At 40.5% G+C, this 26,858-nt stretch overlaps 3 protein-coding genes across 5 annotated transcripts; 2 read left to right on the top strand and 1 right to left on the bottom strand.

The window, feature by feature from the left end:
- Positions 1 to 688: 688 nt before the first annotated feature.
- spata7 (spermatogenesis associated 7) lies at positions 689 to 6,377 on the top strand. The gene is made up of 12 exons (XM_023409561.2): positions 689 to 895; positions 2,087 to 2,149; positions 2,261 to 2,350; positions 2,553 to 2,600; positions 3,296 to 3,399; positions 3,552 to 4,009; positions 4,131 to 4,176; positions 4,377 to 4,498; positions 4,609 to 4,659; positions 4,830 to 4,907; positions 5,035 to 5,092; positions 5,222 to 6,377. Exons 1-12 carry the CDS (start codon positions 856 to 858, stop codon positions 5,867 to 5,869), a joined length of 1,806 nt encoding a protein of 601 aa, XP_023265329.1. The 5' UTR covers positions 689 to 855; the 3' UTR covers positions 5,870 to 6,377.
- A 464-nt stretch (positions 6,378 to 6,841) lies between these two features.
- Positions 6,842 to 22,393, top strand: ptpn21 (protein tyrosine phosphatase non-receptor type 21). 3 transcript variants are annotated; one of them, XM_023409563.2, is made up of 20 exons: positions 6,842 to 7,079; positions 7,889 to 8,186; positions 9,336 to 9,505; positions 9,957 to 10,054; positions 11,269 to 11,336; positions 11,451 to 11,521; positions 11,903 to 11,990; positions 12,178 to 12,266; positions 12,803 to 12,890; positions 13,224 to 13,303; positions 13,460 to 13,567; positions 14,220 to 14,283; positions 14,457 to 14,538; positions 14,654 to 16,179; positions 17,109 to 17,249; positions 18,181 to 18,396; positions 19,173 to 19,301; positions 19,385 to 19,619; positions 19,862 to 20,022; positions 20,198 to 22,393. In XM_023409563.2, the coding sequence occupies exons 2-20, from the start codon at positions 8,007 to 8,009 to the stop codon at positions 20,324 to 20,326; spliced, it is 3,723 nt and encodes a 1,240-aa protein (XP_023265331.1). In that variant the 5' UTR covers positions 6,842 to 7,079; positions 7,889 to 8,006; the 3' UTR covers positions 20,327 to 22,393. The 3 variants fall into 3 exon arrangements, with proteins under 3 accessions (XP_023265331.1, XP_087031052.1, XP_023265332.1); XM_087174926.1 differs by lacking the exon at positions 13,460 to 13,567 and having other exon boundaries at positions 6,846 to 7,079; positions 14,223 to 14,283; XM_023409564.2 differs by lacking the exon at positions 13,460 to 13,567 and having other exon boundaries at positions 6,848 to 7,079.
- On the bottom strand, positions 21,890 to 26,553 carry tslig3b (tRNA splicing ligase complex subunit 3B). Its single transcript, XM_023409565.2, has 8 exons — positions 26,382 to 26,553; positions 26,052 to 26,200; positions 25,797 to 25,925; positions 25,521 to 25,696; positions 24,923 to 25,003; positions 24,687 to 24,803; positions 23,538 to 23,705; positions 21,890 to 23,446 (listed from the first exon to the last, which is right to left on the bottom strand). Exons 1-8 carry the CDS (start codon positions 26,417 to 26,419, stop codon positions 23,159 to 23,161), a joined length of 1,146 nt encoding a protein of 381 aa, XP_023265333.1. The 5' UTR covers positions 26,420 to 26,553; the 3' UTR covers positions 21,890 to 23,158.
- Positions 26,554 to 26,858: the final 305 nt, after the last annotated feature.

Below are 26,858 nucleotides of genomic sequence, written 5' to 3' on the forward strand. Positions count from 1 at the left end.
AGTAAAGTCCCCAGCACTCACAGAAATGTAACACCTTGAGTTACCTCTACAAAATTACAATATATCCTATCTTCTAATGACAACATAAAGTCACAGTCATACTCCTTCTCAGGTCTCCTCTGAAATCAAAATAATAACACTATTAGGAAGACATTTGGACAGAATTCAGTGCAGATACAGGAGCATGCTAATGCTGTTCTTAATTGTCAGGCACAGGAGCCCCAGTGCACGTCACTGTATTTTATGACCGTTGAGGACAATATAGGCTGGCTTTTCCTGCAGTTTACGGGTTTTTTCACTGGCTCCACTTGCATCATCCTGTTTGTCTGATGAACACTGGCTCCAAAAATACCATGTCCACACTCAGAAATGTTAAGACACAAATATTCATGGGGGATTTTGGTCATTTTCATTCTGCTGTTTTTAGCATATACGCTGTAGGCTATACTATGGCCTGAGTACCATTGACAATGGATCTACAATTGCAATTGGAAATAAAGGTAAATAACTTCATGTATTGCATGACATATAATTTATGTAATTATAATGCTAATTGACTTAATTATTAAAGAATATTTGTGTAAGGTGTGTGTCTTTGTCTATGCGTATGGGGGTGGGTGGTGTGGGGCGTGTCCTCCCTTACGCATTAGCGTGATGACGACGTCTATCGTAGCAACCAGCATGGCGACGGGGAAGCTTTGCTTGGCCCCTCATCTGCTTATAAGATAGTATTAGGATGTTGCCATTACGTTGGTTGATTATACTACACCGTTAAAATGTTTACAGTTAAGTACACTGTCGTTTCTGCATGTATCCAAGCTCTGCAGTCGCTGTCCCGGAATATTTCCGGGGAAAATGGGATACGTTGAGTGTAACATCATGGAATCGAGAATAGGTATGTAAATACTTTTAGCATTAGCTAGCTATCTGGCTAGCTAATCAGCAGAGGGAATCAAAATCAATTTGTGCTTAGGCAGCCAACTAAAGATAAACTCATGCTGACTGTGTGGCCTCAAGTTAATCTAGACAATGGGTAGCCCTCACACTGCGTCCTCTCAAAATTTAAAATTGAAATCCAAAACCAAGTTAGCTTAATATGCTTCCCTTAACTTAGCCAGCTAATGTTTGGTTACGTTATTTTGGTTCTTGAGGTTGAAGACGATATTTCAGCTGTTTCGTCGTGTGTCGAAAACAATGTTTACTATTTTCATACTATAAGCGTTTACAGCACCGTATTACCCGCAATTACTGCATTCCCGAACTTTACTAACAACAAAAATAAAATAAAAAAGACTCAAGTAATAGTAACACTGGCCAACTTTAAAGCTGAATTTGAAAAAAATGAGAATAACTTATTTATTATATGCATCAAATTACTGCAACTTACCTTGAAAATAATAACTCACATACTGCTAATAATAACATACTAGGCGTAGAACAGAAATGTACAAAATAAATAATATATTCCCCCACCAAAAGACGTGTTCGTGTTAACGTGTTCATATTTGTTTAGTCATTAACCTCCTAAGACCCGAACTCTTGCATGGCGTGCATTTTTAATTTCTCTTTGCTATTTAGGCTCATTGGGACCTGAGAAAAATGATGTCCACATATGAGGACATTAGTTTTAAATTTCGATTACTGAGTGGCAGTATAATATCCTCATATGTGGTCACCAGGCCCTTGTTGAGAAAAAGTTAGTATTGTGGTCTAGAGCACCCAAAATGTGAGGTCCACATATGTGGACGCCAGGTCCTAGGAGGATAAATGTTAAATAATAATAATGATAATAAATAATGACATCAAAAGTTGTCAAAGCCTAAAGTGATGTTTTAAGATTACTTGTTCTTTCTGACCAACATTCAAAAACCCCAAAGGTATTCAGTTTACAATGATATAAAGCATAACACCAGTAAATCATCACATTTGAAAATCTGTATGCACCTAATACTTGGTATTTTATCATGTTTGATTAATAACTGTAATGTTTCATCATTTACTAAAACTTTATTAAAACTGACACAGATAAACTATCTACAAATCTTTAGATTGTCAACAGGTCCATGTCCATCTATGTTAATTTTAGGGAGTGTGTCATCTGGACTGGGATGCAGTGCTGGTATGAGAGGACAGACCTCGAAAAGTAGCCGTAAGTATCAATATGCACTTAAAGTCAAGTGAAGTCAAGTATTGGTCATTTGTAAGATATGACCTTCATTTTATATTGTACTGTATGTTGTTCTCTGTCTTGTGTTTTTAGCTTTCTGCCCTCGCTCCTCCAGCAAGTTGACACAATCCATCATTAAAGATCACATGGTGTCTCATTACAAAAAGGTTTACTCAGCTAAAGGTGAGCCACATGGCAGGAATATATTATGATCCTTACGATGATATTCAGTAGACCAAATCAATTCGGCTCCTGCATACATTATATGCTTATATGTTAATGTGGTTCAAACATGTATCTCTGTTGCATAATAATTAGATTAATAATAATCTGTTGTGATAATCTTATAATATTATAATTTTACATTTGTTTCCTTCTTCCACAGCTGCCATTGATGCCTCAGTACCCAAAAGCATGATACATAGTGTAAAGTGTAAGTACCTTACATTTCTGGGCTAAATCTTTTTAGGTAATATAATTTAGCACAATCACAATGGTGTTTAGTTTAAATGCTTTGCAGGTGTCTCTATGAAACAGCTTTTGCTGTCTCTATGGTAATCAGAATCAAATGCCAACATTGTAGTTCTGAACTCATCTCGTTTCACCAGTGCTCAGTAGTTCAGGAAGACATGCATCATCGTACAGGAAAAGACTAGGTGCTGCGTTGACAGTAGTCTCAATAAGAAATAATACAATGCAGCCAGTCATCACATTTGAGTACAGGATGCAACTCATCCTCATCGCTAATGGTTACAGTTATGTTCTCATCTTATTACTATGCTATACTGACTCTCACATACTTCACAGTTAAGTTAAGTGCAGAGTCTTTGCCCATTCTCTTGGGGCTACCCAAAGTCAGTCCAAGAAATGAGGTAAATAACAAGGTTGGATAAGGCGATATGATTAACATAAATGTAAATTACAGCATTTTTTTTTTTTTTTTTTTTTTACAGAATAATCATTTGGATGTATTGAACATCAGATCACATAACAGTGTTATATTATCAAAGGGTTGCTATATCTTTTTAAAAACACATATGACATTGTAAGAATCTGCTTTGCTGACAGTGATAGACTGCAGAATAGACTAACTTCTGCACTTATTCAGTATTTCATACCTGCTTACAGACAATGACCAGATCAGGAAGGATCGCTTGAAGAAAGGGGGTCGTCCTCAGTCGGCTCATTCTCTCTCACTGAGGAATAGCAGAGCCTCATGCTCCTCAGCCCAGGTGCGACATCAAGGCAGAGTTTGTGGCATTACCTGGAAGAGAAAACTGGACTATCACATGCAAAAGTTTTAAATGCAAAGTCCACATTATTTATCATTCAAACTCTTTCAGTATGTGAAATATCTTAATCAGTACAATGTTTGCTTTTTTAGAGTAGATCATCTGTGCAGTATGATGACAGCCCATACCTCTGCTCGAGGAGTTCCATGGTCTCCAGCCCAAGGTTCAGCACCTCCTTTCATGCTAAGGAGATAGTTTATCAGTCGTGTAAACCAGACCACTCTCATCACACTCGCCCAGCATCAGAGATAAAGTACCGAAGCCCAGAGTCAGCTTTGCACAGAAAGCAGTCGGCGTGTTCAATGGGAGCTTTTGGAGATCAGAGTTGCTACAAGACTTTCCAGGATCCTGTCCAGAAGACATACAGCGGAGACTTGCTCCATAAACATTCACAGCACTTTACCCAAGACAAACCTTTCACCCCTAAGACCCTGAAATCAGATAAGAGTTCATACCTGGCAAAATATCGCTATTACAGAGCACCACGAAGGAAACCTACTCAGGACTGCACCAACGCAAAATTGACACAACAGGACACATATGACAGAAGGTATTTACAAATCAACTCAGTGAGTCTCAAAGGATAGCAACAGATAGCAAAATTTCATTCAGCTTGTGCAGCATCAGCACCAGAATCTTAAAATATCTTCAATTCTTTGTCTTTTATGCAGCACAAAAACCAAGGAATACTCACAGGAATTTGATGAGCCATCTCAGGTAATTTTGATGATTAAATGTGATTATTCATACATATTTTTCAATGTCATGTCGTATTGTTATTATCCCTTTTAAACCATAAATAACGAGGTGAAAGTGAAGCTAAAATACGAATTTGATCATGAGAAAGCTTTGACAGTATTGAATATCCCCTCTCATTTCCAAGTCTTTTTTTTTTTTTTTTTTTTTTTTTTTTACAGGGATTTATTACAGAGCATGAGTGGTCTGAGGATGAGTTCAATGGCACATATTTCTCAACATCTAGACAACAGAGTCGAGTAAACAAGAGCGGAGACCATTATCTCTTTGACTCCTCATCCAGGTAAAATTGTGAAGTGGAAATAGTATGGTGTGTTTTATTCCCAATGTGTTGTGCCTTGTGTATTTCTGTGTAAAGCTCTAAAAGAATTAATAATAAGTCACCTCTCGTAGGGTCTCACCAGAAGGCAGGAAAACTCCCACTATGAAGAATGTATCTGCAGAGTAAGTTCTCTTTGATCATGTCTAATGCCTGTGCAGCTTTTGATTCAGATAGTAGAAAATATTGCTATATGTGTAATGATTTGGCAAAATAGTGCTTCTGCAAATTTTAATACCTATCGAAAGCAATGTATTCTCTGTGAAATGAATTATTCTCATCTGTTCCTTAACAGGGAAGAAGAATTAATGTACCTTGAATTTATTTCTGCTGTAACAGAGGATATCTTGTCCCGGGGGCACATCTCTGGCAGGTTTGCTGACATTTCTGTGCTGTCTGTGAACATGTGTACACTTAATTTAGTAAGTTAAACAGTGGCTAATGCCTCTTACACCCTTCTGAGTCATTACTTAAGTGTAAGTTTCTATTTCCTCTGCAAGGGTCCTAGACCGGGTGATAAAGCGCCATATTGACATGAATCGACATCAGCTTGATGAGGTGAGCATATAACTTAAGGCAGAATGCCAAATATGCATTAGCATGTCTTCTTAAATAAATATTTGAAAAAAAATAATTGAGGGATCTTTGAACTTCTTCTCATGCATCTGATTACATTGTTTGTTTTAGGGTAAAATGCGCCACCTTCTGGATGTGCTGCGTAAAGATTTTGAAGAGCCAACCAACATATCCACCTCCGGTACAGAGCTTGAAAAAAAGGAGAATGATCTTCTTGATTCACTCCTACCACATCTGAAATCAGGGCGGAAACAAGTGAAGACCAAAGAAGACAATGATCTGTTCCCCTATGCCTCACTCTTAAAATACTGCAATTCACCAGATTACACTGATGCCTTTTCAGTGTCTACATCCGTATGTTCTCCTGAAAGGACTGCATCACCAACAAAAACAAATGAAAGAGACAAGGAGAGTGACAATCAGGAAAAGTGCATTGGCTCTCCTTCGCTCAGTGAGCATGTTACCAATAATACAGGGATCAGTGAAGATGACTTCCAACACAGTCAAATAGGCACAACTGCAACAAATGAAGAAGTCAGCAATGAAAACCATGAATACACCACTGTAACCAGTGATGAAGGATTTCATCAAGACCAAGCTGAGGTCAATTATGATGGGCAATCCAAAGACCTTGAGGATTTGGGAAAAAGTTTGTCAGAGTCACTTCATGTATCAAGCAGTACACATTGTCACAACGTGGAAACTGCCAATGAGCAGCATGCAAATACAGCTGCCTCTGTGAGTGATGATGAGTTCTGAGTTTTGCTGTATTCAGGGGTTTAAATCCTGTAATGTTTTTGTTACCAGGTGAGTGTTGTAACAGAGAGAAAGTTATATATTTGAATTTTCTGAAAGTATAGTTTTGTAAATGAATTAACAGTGGTTGTGTTTCCATGTTTTTTTTTTTACAAGCCCCGCCAATGAGGTGTTGTAGTCTTATGCTCAAAAATTTTTCAAAATGAATGCCCCATGGTAACTAGTGTGACTTGCAAATTTGCAACGGATTATCCATAGTACTGCACTGATGTCAGACGTGTGGAATTAGTGCTTTCCTCTAGCTTGAGTGGATTGCAGAGTGTGCCCAGTCAGTCTTAAGAATGATGTAGCTGCAGTTTACATTTCCAGATTACTAGAAAAACAATGCTGTTACAAGTAAATTTATAATTGTGTGTTTGACTTAACATATGCCTCTGACATGTAGCTGTTAGGAGTTGACTGTCACCAGAAAGTGTCTTTACACATTACAATAAATGTTCTACTTCTCTGATTCTTTTATGCTTTGCATTTGATTATTAAGACATTACAAACTCGTAATTACTCAGCCTGCAGCAAATATACACGGCCATTATTACCACACCTTGGCCCATTTTGCAAACAGTTACAAAGGGAAAGTCTTCAATCACAATAGTTTGTGTTTGCGATTACAGCTGTCAGTCGATGTAAAAGGTAAATAGACAGGTCAGCGGCCAGCAGTTCCAGGCAGCTGTCCCATTTCTGGCATTTTCACCGCTCGGCATTCCAGCTGTCTGATGTCATAGCTCAGAAAACCTCCATGTAGTCCTCCGCCACGGAGGCACTATAATGTATTTTGAAGCGTCTGCTCAGTAAACTACGGTTAACTACATAGTTTGTATTTATATATCGTAGAGTTGAAGTACATTCCATGGTAGTTCGGGAATGAATTAACTGCAGAAACACCAATGCCAAAGCTATAGGACCGCGGATGTAGACGGAATACACTTGTTGCTCTTCCAATCCCAGGAAGCGAAACACGCTTGGAACTTGAGTGAACTGTCGGACCAAGAGGCATGGGGTGCAACGGTAGTTTTGATCCAGAAACTAACTGCAGACAAATCAGCTGTCTGTAATTGCGATAAACATCATCAAGTAGGAATCTGTTGAACTTGATGGCGGAATCCCAAAAGACTGAATCCTAGATGGTCAACTAATTTGCATCTGATGGCTAACGGTAACGTTACGATTTTGGCCAAAATGTTTACCGGCGACGTCAGCTTCCCAAGGGTGTCGTCTATTTGCTGGAACATGTTAGCACGCTAGCGTTAAAGCTAAATTAAGTTGTTATTAATGGTTAATGTTACAAAGTTATTAAACTCATTATGAAAAGTAACGAGTTAGTTTGGAAAGTCTCAAACATTTGGCACACCTTCTATGAACACTGTGTTTTAGTAAGATAAGTTGCTGAGTTGAATAATATGTAATATGGTGGATGCATGGTTGCGCTGGAAAGAAGCAGGGAATTTTGCTTGTAGCTTGCTGCGTATTGAATAAGGTCGCTTATTTCAGTGTTTGGATCTGGCTATTTACCGGAAGGGGATTAATCTAACTACAAGCTTTGAAAAATGGCAAGCAAACCTTGTTATAGCCACTGTTAATTTTCTCAGGCCAGGCAGCCTGCTGAAAATTACTTTAAGTCCACAGATTTGTTTTAAATTGTGTTAACTTAAAGAACTGACTGTTGGATAAATGGTAACGTTAATGAAATCCCTCTGCTAGCAAATAGCCTAGTTAGGGGGGTAAAACAAAATGCAGCATTTAAGAGGATTACTTTACGATAGGTCGTGTGTTTTTCTAGTCAGGCATCCGTTGCGGGGTGACAGACCAAATGTGAGTATTATATGTTATATGCGTCAGTGATGGGTATGGCCACTAAAGTTGTGATTCACCCCATTTTGCATCCCCTTTTATTTCGTGTTAGTCTTTGTTGTGTATTATAGTAGTTTGGACATGTTCTGAAACGTTTATTGTTTTGTTTTTCAGATCAGTCTGTTGATAACAAACCTCATGACTTGTAAGGGTCACAAAAGTTTTGAGGACAGCCAGGAGGATAATCTCTCAGGACTTAAGTGAAGACCTCCCTCCTGAGGAAGTGTAAAACATGCCCTTACCATTTGGCTTAAAACTCAAAAGGACTAGAAGGTATACTGTTTCAAGCAAGAGCTGTCTTGTCACTCGGATTCAGCAGCTCAATGGAGAGTTTGTTGAGTTTACACTTTCAGTGGAGAGCACCGGGCAGGAATGTTTGGAGGCAGTTGCCCAGAGACTTGAGTTAAGAGAGGTATGTATGTCTTTTCTGCAAATACAAGTGCTGATTGTTCTCTCTTATAGACTTTTGCAGACTCACCATGTCAGCAAGAAAGTGTTTTTGTTAAGGTTGGAATTAGTGAACAAAACAACAGAAACTAAGATAACTAGTTTTTCATTGTTTACTTATTTAATGTAACCTCTCATGATCTCTTTCCTGCCTATGCCATGGAATGATTTTCTTAATCACATAATCTAAATTTTTATGTAATTACATTTATGTAACCAACTGATCATACAGATAAGCACATATGATTCTTAAATGTTCCTTCAAACGTAAGTGCTGGCTTTGACAGAGCATGGTTATCATGGGTATCTGCATCTGGTCACTGTGGTTGCACGGTAACACCACCTCCACCTGTGCAATCATGGTTCTCTCAGATGTCAGTCTATGATTGAAAGATTAAGCAGGTTCTGTAATTGATTCAGGAGTGAGATTTAATTTAATGAGGACCACAATTTTGTTTACATTGGACTGTAGGCAAATTCAATCCAAAGAAATTAGATGCCATCACATTTCCGGTGTTGTTACTTTCTCTGCTCTGAGTGATTAATATTTCTCATTATTATTTAAAAAACCACACACATTTGATTAATGTTTACACAGTGTTTACTCAGAGCTGCCAATTGATGTTATCTGGTGTAACTTATTTCTAGTATTGGTTTGAGAGTGGTTGCAAATCACAATACATCTCTTTCAGCTGAATTGTCCTTCATGAACAGCAAGCCCAGCTGTTTCTTATCATACCAGTGTTCATTATGAGATGTTCAGACAGTCACAAGACTGAACAATGAGTGCCATCAGCCTGTTAATCTAGAGAAGTTTGCAGTGGTTGAATTTTCAGGTCTACGTATGTTTTGAATATTATATGTATGATTAAGAGAAGAACAGCAGACTAATTCACCTAAAATAAGTGACTAAATAGGATAAATGTATGATATTGGTCTCCAGCAGTCTCATAATGTCGTTCTAATATGTAATGTAAATTTTGGTAGGCATTGCTTCTAGTTTACCACAAATAGCTAAACCCAAATTAGTTTGATAGACTTACAAGTTGCCCTACAATGTCCTTGATCACAGCGTAGTTGAGGTGTAATGTGTCTTGCTTGCTTTCTTTGTTAGATAACATACTTCAGTCTGTGGTACTTCAACAAGCAGAACCAGCAGAGATGGATTGACTTGGAGAAGCCGCTGAAAAAGCAGCTGGACAAGTATGGGCTGGAGCCCACCGTTTACTTTGGAGTCGTGTTTTACATACCCAGTGTCACCCAACTGCAACAGGAGATCACAAGGTGATGTTCCATCAGTGACACTAGATGTCTTCTCTAAGCCACTAAATGTATTACAAGAATATCAGTCAGAAAGTTACAGATTTTAGGTATGAACTGAATGCCAAGCAAATTTTAGTGCAACCACATCGGGTGTTTATTTTTTTCTCTAAATAAACTCTGGTCAAGCAAGGTGGTCTTCAAGGCAAGAAGTTGATGAAGCATCTCAGATGCACAGTTGCACCCAAAGTAGCGGATGCCAGTCTATAATGATAGTTTCTTACCTGTGCATCTCTAGTAACCAGGCAGAGAGGCGTAAAGTATAATATTTTAAATGGGCCATAAGGTATTTTGGTATTGCAGTACAGTTTTTCTCTGTTATAGCTGTTTCTGGATACCTGAATGATGTTATCATATTTGGTTGTTGGCTGCTTGCCTGGTCCCTACTTTTAAGTAACCCTCTCTTTCCCAACAGATATCAGTATTATCTACAGCTGAAGAAGGACGTTCTGGAGGGCAGGATCTCATGCTCACTAGAACAAGCTGTACGTTTAGCTAGCCTGGCAGTGCAAGGTAAATATGAACGTATAATATTTGCCTTATGACACAAACCACAGTTGGACAAGAGTGGTGTTTCTTGGTATAAATCGCTCTGCAGTGACTACAAGCAGCCCAGGCAAAGCAATTACTGGTGCAATTACGGAGCAATTGTCCATAAATAATGATATAGGGCAACACCCGCTTAAACAGGAAACCTCCCCTCGCATCTACAAAAATTGCGGGGATGCGGGAACATAAGAATTATTTTTCAGTGATTTCTGGACATGATTGTGCAAGATTGTTACAGGACTGTTAGTAAACTGCAGTACGCTTGTTCATTTCTAGGCAGATAACTTTTTAATCTTTATCAGAGCAAGAGAAAAAGGTTTCTTTTCAAACCACAGCTAATGAAACTGGACTTAAGGTTGGAATTTTATAAAACATTGTTGTGAACCATATTATTTTATTATACCCTATGTCTTGTTTTAACAAGCACCATCAAACCTAAACCAGCCTATTAAATTAGCCAGGTGTGTGTGCGTGCGTGCGTGCGTGCGTGCGTGCGTGCGTGAGTGAGTGAGTAAACACCCCCTGCATGATCTTCAGCCCTGACACATCCTCCTACTTTTGCCCAGCCAGAAGAATCTCAAACACTGTTGGCAAAGTTATATCAGGCAGTGCAACTTACTGGCCTGGGTGTTAGCATAGCAGAGCAGCTGAGATCACTTACTGTTACAGCCATGTTCAGATGACTGATCAGCCTGCAATATGTGCCTCAAAGAAAAGCCCCATGAAACTTCTTGCAAGTGCCCTTAAGCTGTCTTGCAAACTTGGAATTAGTGCTTTAAATAAAGTTGTGCAGTTCCTATTTTGTGTCTCTGACCAGGATATTTTGGAGTGAAGGGTTGTTGTAGCTTTTGAGCATTGCTGATGCCTGGGATACTCAAGATAGCTGTGAATGTTGCAGCCTGAAGCAGTAACAGTTTTGGACCTCTGCGTTGTCAGACACTGAAGCAATTCCCTTCCATAACAAACGGGCCCCTCCTCTCCTAAAATTAGTCCATTTAGTCATCACACACTCCAGTTTTCCAAAAGGCATTACTCCATTCTGAAATTCTTGAATGTCTATTTTGCCTTGTTCTAAATGCAGAAAAGGACATGTAATAGGATTTATTCAGAGAGCAGTGTCACGTGAGGTATGTCATGCTGTATTTACTCATTTAGTACATCTTTCTCTATGCTCACAGCTGACTTTGGAGACTTCAATCGATATGATTCCCAGGAGTTCCTCCAGAAATTTGTGCTGTTCCCTATTGTAAGTATTGTGATTTTTGAGTGCTCAACACGTGAAATGAAAAGTATTTCAGATGTCCTGTGTTCATCTGTGTTTAATACCAACATTGCATCAATCCTGACTGCGTCTCTGCAGGATTGGATTCAGGATGAGCGAGTGCTGGAAGAGGCTACTCAAAAAGTGGCTCTGCTTTATCAGTCCTTCAGGTGAGCAGGTTTTTAAAGCATCCACCTGGCTGCTCTCTGCATGGATCAACAGATAAATAGTTTCACATGTTGCACAGGCAAACGGTGCTTTTGCATCTTTCTAGGCATTCTGCCCAGACAGATGAAAATCACTGTAAACAGATTATCTGTCGTCATCTGGATCCACTTAGTCTCACTCAGTCTATACAGTATATAACCCATCTCCTGTGATTTACATAAGGACAGGCTGAAAAGCCGAAAAATGAAGCTGGTCTTATACTATTTACCCTCATTTTATGTATACACTTTTGTTTTTTATTTTTGCATTGCTTTGCTTGTCTGTGTCAATGGGTGTTGGCCATTGTTTCTTCATATTTTTCTTGCCATTTTTGTCCTTTTCAGGGGTTTGTCAGCACCAGAGGCAGAGATGTTGTACATGCAGGAGGTGGAGAAAATGGAGGGCTACGGCCAGGAAAGCTATCAAGCCAAGGTAGGCCTATAAGATCCATCCTGCAATCCCTGGACAACAGCCCAGAACTCAGAGAAGTGTGAAGCTGCAAACTATTGCTACTACTGCACAGCCTGATCTATTATAACTTGGGTTAAAAAAGCGTTCTGGATTCTTTCACCTAAAAGACTGTTCTGAATGTCTTCTTCCTTTCCTCTTATCCAAACAGGACAGCACAGGCACAGATGTTACCCTTGGATCCTGCCTTGACGGCATCTTTGTCAAGCACAAAAATGGAAGGCCGCTTATTTTATTTAGGTAAATCTAGAAACGAGTTTGTTTGACTTTTGCACTTGTCTAACTGTCCTGAAATATGACCCACTTCTCAATATGAAGCGTTGAATAGAAGCTTTGTCTGCTAACTTGCTAGACTGAGCAGTAATTACATTGAATCAGACAGCCAGTATAGATTGGGGTTTGTGGTACAGCTCATGGCTATTCTTGGATGAGGTTGTCTCCTGTGATGTTCTTTAATGCTCTCTAGACCTGAATGTGGCCCAAGAGGAAATGAGTCAGGTAGACTGTATTAGCTGATAAGGATTGTGGGGGCATTATTTGTCAGTCCAGTGAGTAAGTGAACATTCCTGACCTAGGTTGAGCGGTATCTATCTACATACCATCATGAGTACTAGATACCTTTTCATTGACTGTATGACTGCTTTTATTATGCATTGTTAAAGCAGTATCTCAGTCCTACTAAGAAAATGCTGTGAGGTCTTGCGACCGCTATGAAATCATCTGTTTTCTTTTCCCCTCTCTTTCTCTTTGCCGCTGTGCTTTAATTGGCTGTGTAGGTGGAATGAAATTAACAACATGAGTCACAACAGGTCCTTCTTTGCCCTGGAGCTGGCCAACAGAGAGGAGAGTGTTCAGTTCCAGACTGTAAGTCCCTGCTGCCATTACACCCCCCCCCCCCCCCCCCCCCCCATTTCAAGGGACATTGCAATGTCTTAGAGGATTTAGCAAAATTGGAAATGGCCTTTGTGGTGGAGCTTACCATCAGCTAGATTTAACAATGCACCTGTGTGTTTGTGTGTGTGTGGGTGGCTGTAATTTGGGTTGTTTGGGTATGAGTGGGTCATAAAGTCACATACCATTAGCTGAAACTCACTGTAGAAGCATTTGAAGGCATTCACATTTATTTGTAGGTTACTTAGCAAAAACCACATCTGTTCCAATTTGCTCACCATCTAATTTTTTTTTTTTTCTATGTAGGAAGACATGGAAACCTCCAAATATGTGTGCCGGATGTGTCTGGCCAGACTCAAGTTTTATAAGATTAACAAGAGTAGCCTGTAAGTGTTTTTCCTCCTCATTTCCTAAGTGTTTTTTTTTTTTTTTTTTTAACACGTCTAGCCTAGTTCCTGTCTCTTTGTTCCTTGTCATCTCATGCATGAGTCTCCTCTCTGGCGTTGCCTCATTTCTATCCTCCTCTCCTCCTCTCTCTTCAGAGAGGAGTGTGACCCCCTGCCTTCTGAGGGCTCCCAGAAGTCCCTTCTCACTTTATCCTTTCCTCGCTTTCCAATGCTCTCTCGTCCTTCTCTGCCTTCTAATAAGGGGTGAGCAACACAGTCAGCCACCACCTACAGTATGCCTATCAATCATGTGCCAACACCCATCCCTTTGTGATTGCCCAAGCAAACAGTAACCACAGCAAACAGGCTCTCTGTATCCGAAATGACCCTTGGGCTTTGAAAGCATGCAGTGGCTTTAGAAATTTATAAAAGGAATTTATATATTTAGGTTATAGTCTAAAGCTTTGTCAAATCCACAGGAAGCCACATTTTTTTTTAACTTTTAGGTAAATTTAAGAAATGCAATCTGTAATTCAGTGTTTGTCATAGTCCTGTTATTCACTGGGTATCTGCCTTCAATAGGTCAGGTTACTAAGCCTCAGTGCTTGTTGAGTGATAGAAAAAGAATGATGTTTTGCTAAATGCAAATCAATCAAAATTGAAAGTACTCGCTGAAGTCTTGGTGCACTGGATTAAAAATTTTGCATGGTGCACTAGAGGAGAGTTGTACATTGAGTTTTAAATTTGATGGACTTGTGCACTGGTTTTCACCTGGCTCTGTGTGTGCCCTCAAGGTTAAAGGGCAAATGGGTTTTAGAAATATATATTCCTCAAAGTAAGAGTTTGGAAAAAGTATTATCAGTAGTAGTGTTATTGGGTTACCTCAACTTTTTTGACACACATTTCTTTTCCCCAGAAGCCAAGCTCAGCCCACCGTGGTAAACCCAGTCAGAAGGAGATCCTCAACTAGAATATCTCTGGTAATGTTCATGTATGCTCAAAACACAGTATTCACATGTTGTATACTTGTGTAACTTTCTGGCTTGCATTGCAGCACATGATGTATGTTGAAAAAAACATGGTTATATTTAATTCTGGAATAGTATTTGGATTGTATGAGCAGTAACTGAATTCCTCTCTTGTTGGTTTACAGCCAAAGCCTCAGGCCTACATGATGCCCCCTCCGCAAATGCACTACAATGGCCATTTCACAGAGCCTTACACATCATCACAGGGTAACTACTGTGTTTTGCACTGTGATGCCTGCTCTTTGTTCAGCTAAATGCAAATATATAATTGTTATGTATTTTAGAATTCTATACCTATCTTGATATGTCCTCACTTTCACAGACAACTTGTACATGAACAGTCAGAACGGTTATTACTACCACTCTCAGACCAGCCTGGACTGCTCTCCTCTGGAATACAACAGCGGTGGGCGATTACGCAACGGCAGCGTCTACAGCGCCCACAGCACCAGCTCTCTAACCAATCCTCAACACTACCTTCAGCCGTCACCCATGTCCTCCAACCCCTCTATCACCAGCGATATCACCAGGCCGGACTACGTCCCCTCGCATCGTCACAGCGCTCTCATCCCGCCCTCCTACCGCGCAACTCCCGATTATGAGACAGTGATGCGTCAGAAGAACCGGGGAGTGGGAGGAGGGATGGTTTTGTCTCAAGAGCATCGGCAGAGCCACTCGATGAGGAACCTAAACATTGGAAACTCTTACGCCTATAGCAGACCAGACCCTCTAGTTTACAGCCAGCCAGAGATCAGGGGGGAACATGGCGGAGCAGCCCAACACCACCACTATCCTTTCCATCTGGGCTCCAGCTTCCACAGCCCCTCTCCATACCCCTATCCCACAGAGAGGAGGTCTGTAGTGGGGGCGGTTAGTGTCCCTGAGCTCACTAATGTCCAGTTACAACAAGCCCAAGAGTATCCAGCCCCCAACATCATGAGAACACAAGTGTACCGACCACCTCCACCCTACCCATACGCCCATCCTCGGCCTGCAAACAGCACACCTGACCTGTCTCGTCACCTGTATGTCAGCAGTAGCAACCCAGACCTGATCATCACGAGGCGTGTGCACCACTCAGTCCAGACTTTCCAGGAGGACAGTCTGCCTGTCGCTCACTCTTTACAGGAGGTGTCAGAGCCCCTTTTCAGCGGACCCCCGCACAGACAACCATACCATGCTCAGAAGCGTAACTCCATTGAGATTGCCGGATTGGCTCATAGTCTCGAGGGGATGAGGGTCAAAGAGCGGACTGTGTCTTCTTCAGCAGCTGAAACTGCTACGCCCCCTCCAGTTTTGCGTGGCGGTCGCTCTCAGGGCTCACAGCTCAACGTGTTTTTGGAACGTACAAAGACAGAGGACAGGGACGACATTAAGGACGTGCAGTATGGACACAAAAAGTCCCTCTCAGATGCCACCATGCTGGTTCACAGTAGTGGTGAAGAAGAGGAGTTTGAGGACGATAATGAAGGTCACACTCCACTTTCTCAGGACGCAATCTCAGCCATTGTTCCTGAGCAGGGACCCCAGCAGCATCACAGTCTGACATCTCTCTCTTCTCTACCGCCTCAGCAGCAGACTCCCATTGAGCCTCCTCCTGCATATCCCATAGGCTCCTCCCTTGACCCCTCTATAACCGGCTCCCTGACGTACAAGGTTCACCCCCTGATCCAGGAGGGTGAGCCTCTGTACATGCTGTCAGATTTACGACAGCCCAGGATTATGCCCTCGGTCTCAGAGGGAGACCTGAGTGGCCAAGCCAAGCAGAAGACTAAAACAGACTTCAAGAAGAGGCCTGTGTCTGATGTGCCGCCTGCGAAGAAAACTGTGGAAGGCTTGCCCCCTCCGGTGAGTCTTGTTCCCAATCTCCTGCTATTAATAGTCTCCCTTATTAATGTTTTTTTCAACTTACAGCAGCTAATATATCTGTGTAGTTGTTTATATTATTACCATAATTTAATAGTTTAAAACTGAGACATGGAAAATAAGAAAATAAAAAATAGATGCCCTGTCTGAGCTCCAGGGCTGTAATTTACAATCATTTTCATTATCAGTTAATTTGCCAAGTATTGTTTTAATTAAGTGTTAAGTCAATGTCAAAAATTTTCATTTCATATTTCACAAAGAAAAGCAGCAAATGAAGATGTTTGAGAAGCTGGAACCAGCAATTTTTTTCAACTAATCTTTTAATCATTAAAGCTCTACTATGCAACACTTAACATTGTTGGAGATATTGTTATATTTGGTTTCTCTAAAGATTTCTAGACGTCTGTCGTTAAATGCACGTGAAAGCAAGATTGATAATTTAGCAGCTAATTAGTTTATGTTTTCAGCATGTCAAGTAACTATTACTGTAATTTACTGCTGACAACATTCAATCACACTCCAACTTCATATTGGTCTGTAAAGGCCATTGTCAAAAAGCAAGTAACTGCTCCCAGTAACTTGTTTTGTTTGCTAAAACAGTTCTTTGTATACACTTGTTTTTTTGTCAGTAATAAGATGTCTGTGCCTCATACCAAGATAACAGGAGTATGCATGTAGAAAGCATTTCAGGTAGTTTCAGTGCACAGCGTTGACTGACGCAAACACTCACTTTGACACATCTCCAGAGAGAGAATGTAGTTGGTCTACCTCGGAAAAACCGGATAGGTGACATTCTGCAAAACACCCAGCGAACCTGCGCTGTCTCTCCCCTCATCTACCTACTCCCTCTCTGTGAGGTTCACACACATTCATCCTCGCTTTTCTCTGTCTCGACTCTCTTGTCATACCAGGGCATGAAGAAAGGGGCTAGGTCAGAAGTGAAGAAGATGGGCCCTCTGAAGGTGGCCAAGCTCAACGGCCTGTCAGTGTCCAGGCAGCCAATGCACGACGAGGTGAAGGATGAGCCTGAACGAGCCTCTAATGACGAGAGGGTAGGACAGAGTTTTGTTAAGTTTTGGAGTTGTTAGTGATTTGCTCCTCAAAAGATAGAAGTTTGTTTAGTTTAGTCATTGGTAACGTGTGAGATAATGTTAGATTTGTTACATGTTGCTTGTGTATTGTTGGTGACTTGTTTAGTATGCTCAGTGCCAGGAGCTGCTTGTTTTGTTGTTATTGGTAACCTCCATTAAGGCGAGACCTTGTTATGAAGGATACATGAAGGAGAAAGTGTTCGAGTCCCGCATCGGACAAGCCCTTAGCTGCATGTCATTCCCCCTGTCTCTGCCTTCCCATTTGCTGTCTCTCTCTACTGCACTATCAATAAAGGCACAAAAAGCCAGAAAAAAAAACAAAAAAACAACAACAACAACTGAACTCTTAATGCTTGTTGCTTTGACAAGTGAAAGTAAATTCCAGACACTCTAAAATTAATTACATCTATAGCTAACCATGGTGTGACTGGGTCTAAAATTAAATGCAAGCATACAATAAATTCCCTAATGTCTCATGCACACAGGAACTGTCAATCAAAGACATTATTACTACGCTCCTTGATTCACATGCACAAAATTCCACTACTGCAGACCGAATTTATGATAATGCTATTGACGCAAGACTGGTGCAACATATTTACTGAATAGTACTGATAACTATGTGCTCTTACAGTAATTTCTAATAGAAAGTAAAACTACACACAAGCTGTTGATTTTGTATCAGACTTCCTCATAATGATTGTGTAATTCTGTGTCACTGCTGATTCAAGATTAGTGAATGTTACTGGACATCTTAACACATTATTTGCGTATTTCTAAAATTAAACGGATTGGCCTAAGGAAGTTAAAATGAGGTAAAGTTGTTTCTGACCCAGGACTGTGTCGTGCATGGCAGTGATGTATTTACCGTTTCCTTTTTTGTGTACATCAGTGTAAATTGCTGGAACAGCACATGGACAGGGGCGAGCTGTTAAAAGAGTACGAGAAAATCCCAAAGCGTCCAGGAGGGGAATACACCGTCGCCCAGCTGCCAGAGAGCGGAGACAAAAACCGCTTCCAAGATGTCCTGCCTTATGACAGCAACCGAGTGGAGCTGGTTCCCACTAAAGAGAACAACACAGGATACATCAATGCATCACATATTAGAGTAAGTTGTGCTGAGATGTATCACACACCTGTCTCTTTGCAAACCACATGTACATGATTTTGTTCTCAATCAAGCTAACAAACACACTTCCCATCATGCAACTTGATATTGTTAACATTACAGTCACCCTGCCTGGTAAATTCCCACGTTACCTGCCGTACTCAGCTTTTACGGCAGGTTTACTGTTATGTTTCCGAACACAAGATAAGATTACCTTGATGAAATCACTGTGACAACAAAGGGATTATTTTCTCAGACTTGAGAAAAAGCTTCCCAGAAGACATAATACAACTCCTCACCAGCTAAGTAGTACTACTCATGATGAGTAAACTAAAAATGGTGAACTTCCCCTTTAAGCTTTTATTCGCTCATTAAGAGTAATTACAATCATAAATGTGAGCTGCAGTGCGCTGACACATTCAATACTTGAGGCATAATTCAGAATGACCAGAATAAATGACATTCAGTAAAATACTAGCAAAGGATTTTAACCATTTGCACAGTGAATCCATCGCATTGATGAACCGACAGCAGGACACCTCTGTGGATTACAGCTGCTCATGAGTAGCAAACATGCTGCTCATACAGGGGTGTTTGGTTTGTGGGAAGAGAATGACTGTAGCTTAGTCACATTTCACTCCCTCATTGTGACACAAAATTACTAATCTTTCCTCAGAATGACTTCCATCATTTTCTGCTGCTGTGGCTGTTTTTAAAAAAAGTAATAACTGATAAGATCTTATGACTGATGACTTCAATGTTTCCTCTCCCATTAGATAATAGTAGGAGGACAGGAGTGGAGCTACATTGCAACACAGGGTCCCATGTCGAACACGTGTCAAGACTTCTGGCAGATGGTGTGGGAGCAGGGCGTCTCCATCATCGCCATGGTCACTGCTGAAGAGGTGCGTTAAATTTCATACTCAATGCTCTTTTTTCCCCTCATCACTGCCTGGACTGACCTTTCTATGTCCTTCTCTCCCTCCAGGAGAGTGGCCGAGAAAAGAGCTTCCGGTATTGGCCAAGACTTGGCTCACGACACAACACGGTGACGTACGGGCGCTTCAAAATCACCACCCGGTTCCGCACCGAGTCCGGCTGCTACGCCACCACAGGACTCAAGATCAAACACCTCCTGACAGGCCAAGAGAGGACTGTCTGGCATCTGCAGTACACAGACTGGCCTGATCACGGCTGTCCTGAGGACTTCAAAGGCTTCCTCAGTGAGTGGGATCAGTATCAGTTTTATATGACTGTGTTACGTTTGAATTTATAGCAACATTTATTTCATTTGTGCCATAAATTTGATCAGTTTTGTATGAAGTTAAGAAAAGAGAGTCAGTGAAGATGAGCTAGCATAATATTCAACCCTTTAAAAATAAATTTAGGTTTCCAAAGTTCCATGTTAGAAATAGTATTTGTTTACATAATTAGGTCTCAAGTGACCATTCTCATCTTTTTCCAGCCTACCTAGAGGAGATCCAGTCTGTGAGGAGACACACAAACAGCATCAGTGACCCAAAGAACACCAACCTACCTGTACTGGTCCACTGCAGTGCCGGAGTGGGAAGGACTGGAGTGGTCATCCTATCTGAGATCATGATCGCCTGTCTAGAGCACAATGAGGTAACTTCCTCACAAAAGCAACATTAGCACGTAAAACCAGTGTAGTAAAGCTTTTTTATGTTATGTTTTAAGTTATGACTACATCTAGTGTATATATTTTCTTGGATGCTATGCCATCTCTGTTTTTAGACGAAACACTGCTGTCTCTCTCATGCTTGGTGTCTGTCTGTTTCAGCCACTGGATGTCCCAGAGATCCTAAGGAAGCTGCGTACTCAGCGGATGATGATGGTTCAGACTTTGTCTCAGTACAATTTCATCTACAAGGTCCTCATTGAGTACCTCCGCAACTCCAGGCTGATCTGAGCACAGGCGTATGTCCAGCCCGTCAACATACACTGTCATCACAGATGATTTCAGGGGTGGAAATTGCTCCAGGTTTATGCCAAACTGCACTGTGATGATGTAGCTGCATAAATCTGTTAAATGTAGCATTAAAATGTGGTGGATCCTCTTTTGGCCAAGTATTAAGTCAGGCAAGGCTGAAGGAAAGATTTGTGGATATACAAAAAAAAAAAAAAAAAGACGCAATATCACATGAAGGAGCATAAAGACTTAAAACCTGCCTCTAAATAGTATTATATTATTTTTTACATACATTATTGCTTAATAAAGCCCAGCACTTTTACAGTACTTTGCTGTACATATTGAACCAATGTTAAGCTGCATTAAAAGAAAAATCTTTATCATAGATGTGTATTGAAAACAATTGATTTCTTTTCATTTGACAAAGGACGCTTTTCAAATGTGTATGTTTTGAATTGCAGTTGCTATTGGTTCTGATAATGAAAGACTTTTCTATAGTGATGAAGTGAACAAAAGCTGAGAAATAGTTTCATATGAAGGTTTGATTATGGAGCCAAGAGTTGAAGAATGCAGTTCAATTCAGGTGTCTGCATGTAAAATAGTCAAGAGTGTGCTTTTCCTGTCGTTCCGAAAAATCCTTACTGCCCGCAAAACGTGTTCAACTATGACAAACCACCTGTTGAAACAAAGAGGGGTGGGAGATGATGGATTGGGCTTTGTAAAACACTGGTTTTATGGGAAGTAGAAATGCACGGGTTTGAAAAATCTGTTGTTGACATGTGAGGGAAGAGAAAGTCACAGCAGGTCTTTTGGGTTGAGAGTAAAACTGGAAAATTCATTTTATACTCATTTATTTTTCATTACTTTTTTATCATGAGAACTGTTAAAGATTTCAACCAGAGTGCTGTATTTGAGCGATATACTTTAAAGTCTATTTTTGAGACAGTGTTTAAATATCAGCATTGTTTAGTTGAAAAAATGTTTTTGTTTGTTTTTGCATAATATGAAGGCAATTTAGACATTTTTCTCATTCAGTGTCATTTATTGTAGTAATATGTTATTAATCCCATTTGATACATTTGAAAAACATCCCTGCAAGAAAACACAAGGATTGCAAATTATAATATTCATGAATTCAGCTTACATCCCTAAAGTCATGACAGATGAGCCTTCATTTTAATGTAAATGCACAAAACAGAGACTGTTAAAAGAAACAGGAGGCCATGTAACTAACAGTTGCAGGCAGTGTGTTGGGTTTTACATCACCCCTGCTGGCTGTGACGCTCAGTATTAATGTGAGGCAGACAGTCTGAGGGACAGACTATCTCCAGTTTCAGTATTCTGGCTGCCACGCTTGTTTTCACTCCAGTGAGAAATCTCCCCTCTGCTGTTACAAACGGCCACTTGACTATTAATGAAGAGTCGACTGGAGTCGGACACAGAACGTGTCTATTTCCTGCTGCAGCTATAAGTAGAATTGAATGACGTGAATCTGTACAGAAACGATGCTTACAAGCCCCTGCAGAGTTTACATGAAGTGAAATGTTTTTTTTTTTTTATATATATATATATAAACTGCAGATTTGCAATTCATAGCGCCAACTTAATTTATAATGTGGCCAAAGTGAAGAGATTGTCCCTAATTTTTCTTATTTTTGTTGACAAGTTTTTGGTGTCAAAGACGCATAGGCAGTGATCTTACATAACTGGAGAAAAATACATCTGAAGTGATTGTGAGATATCTTAACTGGATTTTTTTTTTTTTTTTTTTTTTAAACACCCAACTTTTTTTTGCTTGAGATTTTGTGTTTTTTGGTTTTAAGATACTGGTTGAGTCTTAGTTTGGTGACTGAAAAGTGATTTTTGTGGCCAAGGTGTAACTCTTTTGTCCATGTACAGGTATGTTGTTCATAATGTACACAATGTAAAATTCTGCTTTAATGAATATTGGTTATTGTACAAACTATGTATAAACTGTATCTATTGAAAAAAGGTATGCCATTGGAAAAATACACAATTGTAGAAAAATCTTTACAGCCAAGAATAAATATTTGGAAATAACTGTCACTTCCTGCATTTCTCCATTTACATCAGTCCATGATGCCACCTTGTGGTGTCAATTAGCCAGTGTGTCTCCATTTCAGCATTATCTCTGTAGCTGATTAAAACATCGATGTAAGAGGGAGTTTACTTAATTGGTCTTTATTAAATAAATTCAGAGGTTGAAAAGGATCACAGTCGCAATGTATAAAGCTGGTACAGACTTTGAGGAAATCACTTTTGATCTTATGTTTTATAGCTTGAAATCTAAAGTGAAATACTGTATGTGTTAAAAAAAGAGTGACTCTCAAAACTGACAGGGGGGGAGGGTACACACTTGAGGTTCACACAGTGGAACTACAGTTAAGTTCAGAAGCTGAACCTCCCTGTGTTTTTGCAGACTTTGACTCCACATCCTTCAGTCTGTCCCAACATCCGTCTTAACTTGCAAAAGCTTTCAAAATGTTCATATTTCAAGTTGGGAAAGCATATGTAGTGTGTTTGTCCCTCCTTTCAGTATTCAAGATGATATGATCTAGATATTATGGCTGGTATTTTCAATAAAAAAATACTGATGAGAATATATATTAAAAAAAAAAAAAAAAAAAAAAAAAATTAAAAAAAAAAAAAAAAAAAAAAAGCAAATTAAAACACTAATAAAAGTAAAATCATCCAGATGGGTCACATTTGTCACTGAATGTTGCAAAGTCTGCCATCATTTTAGAAAAAGGTGTTCTTCTATAGAAAATATAGAAAACAGAATTGATCACTACACAAGAAAATCAGTAGAAATTAATACTGGTACCGTCCTCTCTTCCCTCCGTGTCCTCCATATCCACCATAACCTCCATGTCCACTATGTCCTCCTTGGTTCCATCCACCTCCTCTCCAACTACCTCCATCACCACCACCACCTCCTCCTCCTCCTCCTCCTCCATGTCCCCAGCTTCCTCCTCTTCCACCACGGCCTCCCCAGCCACCTCCACCGTCTTGTCTTTTCTGCCAGGGTGGCATCTCAGGGGGCGGGGCTTCTATCTCTGAGGGACGTCCTCCTCGGTCTGGCACTCTCCCCATCAGGACCTGTGGATGAGAGAGGAGAGGAATACTTGTGTGAGAGGAAAACGTCAGATCAAAGGCAGTTACTGGGCAAAGAGGAAGACTTGTTCTTTACCTTGTTGACAGCACAAGCTGTTTTCTCTCTGCTGGAGCCACTACTGGTCTTCACCACGTTGCAGAGGTCTTCTCTGGCAGCCAGCAGCCTGGCCATGTCCACTGTGGACTGTGGCCTCAGAGAGTGTCTCCTTGGCTGGTAGGCCCTCGCCATGCTGTCCACCTTGACCTGAGAAAAACCACACACATATACAGTCCTGGACAGTTAACACATTTTTTGTTCTTCAGGCTCTATGCTTCAGCACATTCAGTTTGAAATCAAATAATGGATGCTACATTAAAGTTCCTAGTCTCAGCTTTAATTTGATTAACTTTACATCAGTATGGAAAGAACTGAGTGGGAGAAATGGCCCGTTTAACACTCAGTGCCATAATTGCAAGTGTTCAAAAGTAAATGGACATGGCTGCTAAAAGTTTCTTTTAAAGATGAGTTGTTTCTACATTAGTTCACGCACAAAAGAGCTCACACAACACTGACAGAGTTGCCATTTAGACTGAGGAGCTGTCTGTCAATGTGAGGAACAAAGGCGTGGCCATAAAGTGTTGTCTTGTGGATCAATGGAAAATCATTTGCATTGTGAAGAAAAACCCCTTTACTAACTGACGACACAGCAAGTTAAAAATGCTCTCCAGGAGCACTATGTGTGTTCAGATTCAACCAAATGCATCCAAACTCATTGGACAACATTTCATCATTCTGCAGGACGATGATCTTAAACATAAGACCGCAGCAACCACAGAGCTTCTTAGGGCAAAGATGGGAACGTCCTCAACTGGCTGACTTAATCACCTGATCTCAACCCGACTGAGCTGCATTCCGCTTCCTCGAGACCAAACTAAAGGCAGAGAACCCACAGCGAGCAAGAGCTGAAGGAGGCTGCAGTGAAGGCCTGGGAGAGCATCACCACGGAAGATACAAAGTGTCTGATGTCCAAAACTTAAGGCATTGAGTACAAAGGTTTTTCCACAAAATATTAAATGACAGTTTTGTTTAACTTTGTACGTATCTGTCTACTACTTTTGAGGCACTAAACTATGGACAGTATGTGCGTCCCACACAGTTCCTTCATTACTGATGTAAACCTAAACTCATGCCCCTCAGTTTAGTGAGAGGTCCCTGGTTTGATGAATGATTATCATGTGAACGTGCCTTGGCTCGGTCTGACCACCCGAAAGACTGAACCGTGACGTCCAACCGTTTGATCAGCATCCTGCGCCGACACTCGTACTCCGAGGACAGGACTGTGTTGATATTGTGCAACTTCTCCTGCAGAGACAAAGAAAGTGAATTAAATTAAAACTTATTGCATGACACAAAACACAACCAGCCATTGATGTAAAGCTATAAGAAGTTACATGGGTCATTTCAACCCTTGATCTACTTACCCACTGTTCGCTGGTGAGAGAATTCTTGAGCACTGGGCTTCCAATGGAGACCTTTGGAAAATCTTTAAGTACTTTATCAACCTGTGAATAACATGGTTTAATGTATTAATTCTATACAAAAGGAAGAGAAAATATACATGTGCTTTCTGTTAACACGTGTGTTCCCAGGGAAGGGATATTCATTATAAAACATCAAAATTAGGGCGAATGGCACAAAATAGATCAGACTCCCTTACGTAAAACTGTCTAATGGTACAATCCAATGTATGACTACAAGTCAGTTGTATTGGCTTTTTTAATTATTAAGCAGAGAATTAAAGGAAAGTTGAGTTCTTTCCCCCCAAACAAATCTGTTTCTCCTAAGCCTTGGTTTAAAGTATTTTTGCGACAGTATAATGTTTAAAGCAGAGTGTTCACAGCCTGTACATCAACACACACTTACTTGTCTTAAGTTATAAACATATCAAGATGATTATTAATGAACATACACTTTTTTTTATCCTCTCTCATCACCCGGCAGGCTAAATCAAACATTATCACTGGTGACTTTTGGTGGTGCTGATACAAATGTACTTTATGAAGCACTGTATGGTCCCACCTTGCATTGTATTTGGGAGAAGACTCCTGCTGCGTCTGGTCCTCTTGGCTCTGATAACGTCAGCGTTTCACAGATTGCTAGAAGCTCCTGATGCACCGGTTTCTTGTCTTGCTGTTTATCAGAGACTTGCCTGCTCCCCACAATCTGAGCCGCCTGGAGCTCAGAGCTGAGAAACACTTAAAAAAGACACAGAATCATAATCTTTAATTATTTTCTGACCACACAGAGACCCCGATGCACAACAACTGGAAAGAGGACGCATGGCTGATAACATACAGACACACTTGAGATGATCTTTTGTGTTTTGCACGCTGCCCTTGAGAATCCCTGAAACAACTTCTTCATAAGGACAGTGCAACTCCTTCAACAAGCCGCTCATCTCAACCTGGAGGCTGTCCATGTCGTCTGATGGGAAGAGGGAGGAAGGCAGAGACACACAGGTTCAGTGTGAGTGAAATCAGACATACTGACAGGAGCATCCACACTATTGTTCTTCGTGGAGAGGAGGGGGTGTGGATGCATGTGGCTCACCTGGACCGGATGTGATGCTTTCCTCCAGGTCACACAGCGGCTTTAACCTGGATGCCAGCCACCTGCAAAGGTCCACATACTCCTGCGAGGACAGGCCTCCCTCTGCGGCTCCGAGCAGCGCCTTCTCATCCAGCAGAGGGCCGTCATAGCTGAGGAGTCATGCGAGCATCAAATAGACAGAAGCATTGTTCACAACTAGCTACTGCATTCTCAGGCTCCATACTTTATAAACACACACAGACTGAAAATAAAACCGTGGCGGATGTGGAAGGTAACGTTAAAAGCAAAGCTAAATAGCTAACGTAACATGCTAACAGGGAATTAGCTTACCCCAGCTGCTCCAACGAGTCCAAAATGTCACACTCCATTGTTGAGTCCGTCAGGCTTTTAAGTCTGTTTATCTACTTAAAACATTACGACGTTGCATTTAAAACCATGTCAACACGAACACTATCTACACTCATTCATTTCTACAGCTGCATCGTGCCTCCATGCTGTTCCGGTGACGTATAAGAGCCGGAGTGAAACGTGCGACTTTCGAGACTGAGGTTCCACAACATTGTTTCCGCGCCAGTACAAAGCGAAAAATAAATATGTAAATACATACAGGTACAAATAAACGTCAGACTTTGCGTCAAATATTTAAAACTTAATTAAAAAAATACTTACCGACAAGAACAGTTATAAACAATTAATGTTAAATTATTGGAAAATCCATAGAATTAAAGTAGGAAGTGACGCAGTACAACTCAACATTTTAGTTACAAACTATACTTAACTTACAAAATTCTGTTAAAAAAAATTACC

The sequence above is a fragment of the Seriola lalandi genome, unplaced genomic scaffold, assembly GCF_002814215.2.
Source record: "Seriola lalandi dorsalis isolate HSWRI2012SDOR001 ecotype SW California unplaced genomic scaffold, Sedor1 jcf7180002054398, whole genome shotgun sequence".
Taxonomy (NCBI): domain Eukaryota; kingdom Metazoa; phylum Chordata; class Actinopteri; order Carangiformes; family Carangidae; genus Seriola; species Seriola lalandi.

Coding starts and splice junctions, on each gene's coding strand:
- spata7 (XM_023409561.2), top strand. CDS start 856: ATGGGATACGTTGAGTGTAACATCATGGAATCGAGAATAG. Junction 4,010..4,130: donor CAGGACACATATGACAGAAG/GTATTTACAAAT, acceptor TCTTTTATGCAG/CACAAAAACCAAGGAATACT. Junction 4,177..4,376: donor AATTTGATGAGCCATCTCAG/GTAATTTTGATG, acceptor TTTTTTTTACAG/GGATTTATTACAGAGCATGA.
- ptpn21 (XM_023409563.2), top strand. CDS start 8,007: ATGCCCTTACCATTTGGCTTAAAACTCAAAAGGACTAGAAGGTATACT. Junction 12,267..12,802: donor AGGCCGCTTATTTTATTTAG/GTAAATCTAGAA, acceptor TTGGCTGTGTAG/GTGGAATGAAATTAACAACA. Junction 13,304..13,459: donor AAGATTAACAAGAGTAGCCT/GTAAGTGTTTTT, acceptor CTCTCTCTTCAG/AGAGGAGTGTGACCCCCTGC.
- tslig3b (XM_023409565.2), bottom strand. CDS start 26,419: ATGGAGTGTGACATTTTGGACTCGTTGGAGCAGCTGGG. Junction 25,004..25,520: donor TCTCCCAAATACAATGCAAG/GTGGGACCATAC, acceptor TGTTATTCACAG/GTTGATAAAGTACTTAAAGA. Junction 23,706..24,686: donor GGTGGTCAGACCGAGCCAAG/GCACGTTCACAT, acceptor GGTTTTTCTCAG/GTCAAGGTGGACAGCATGGC.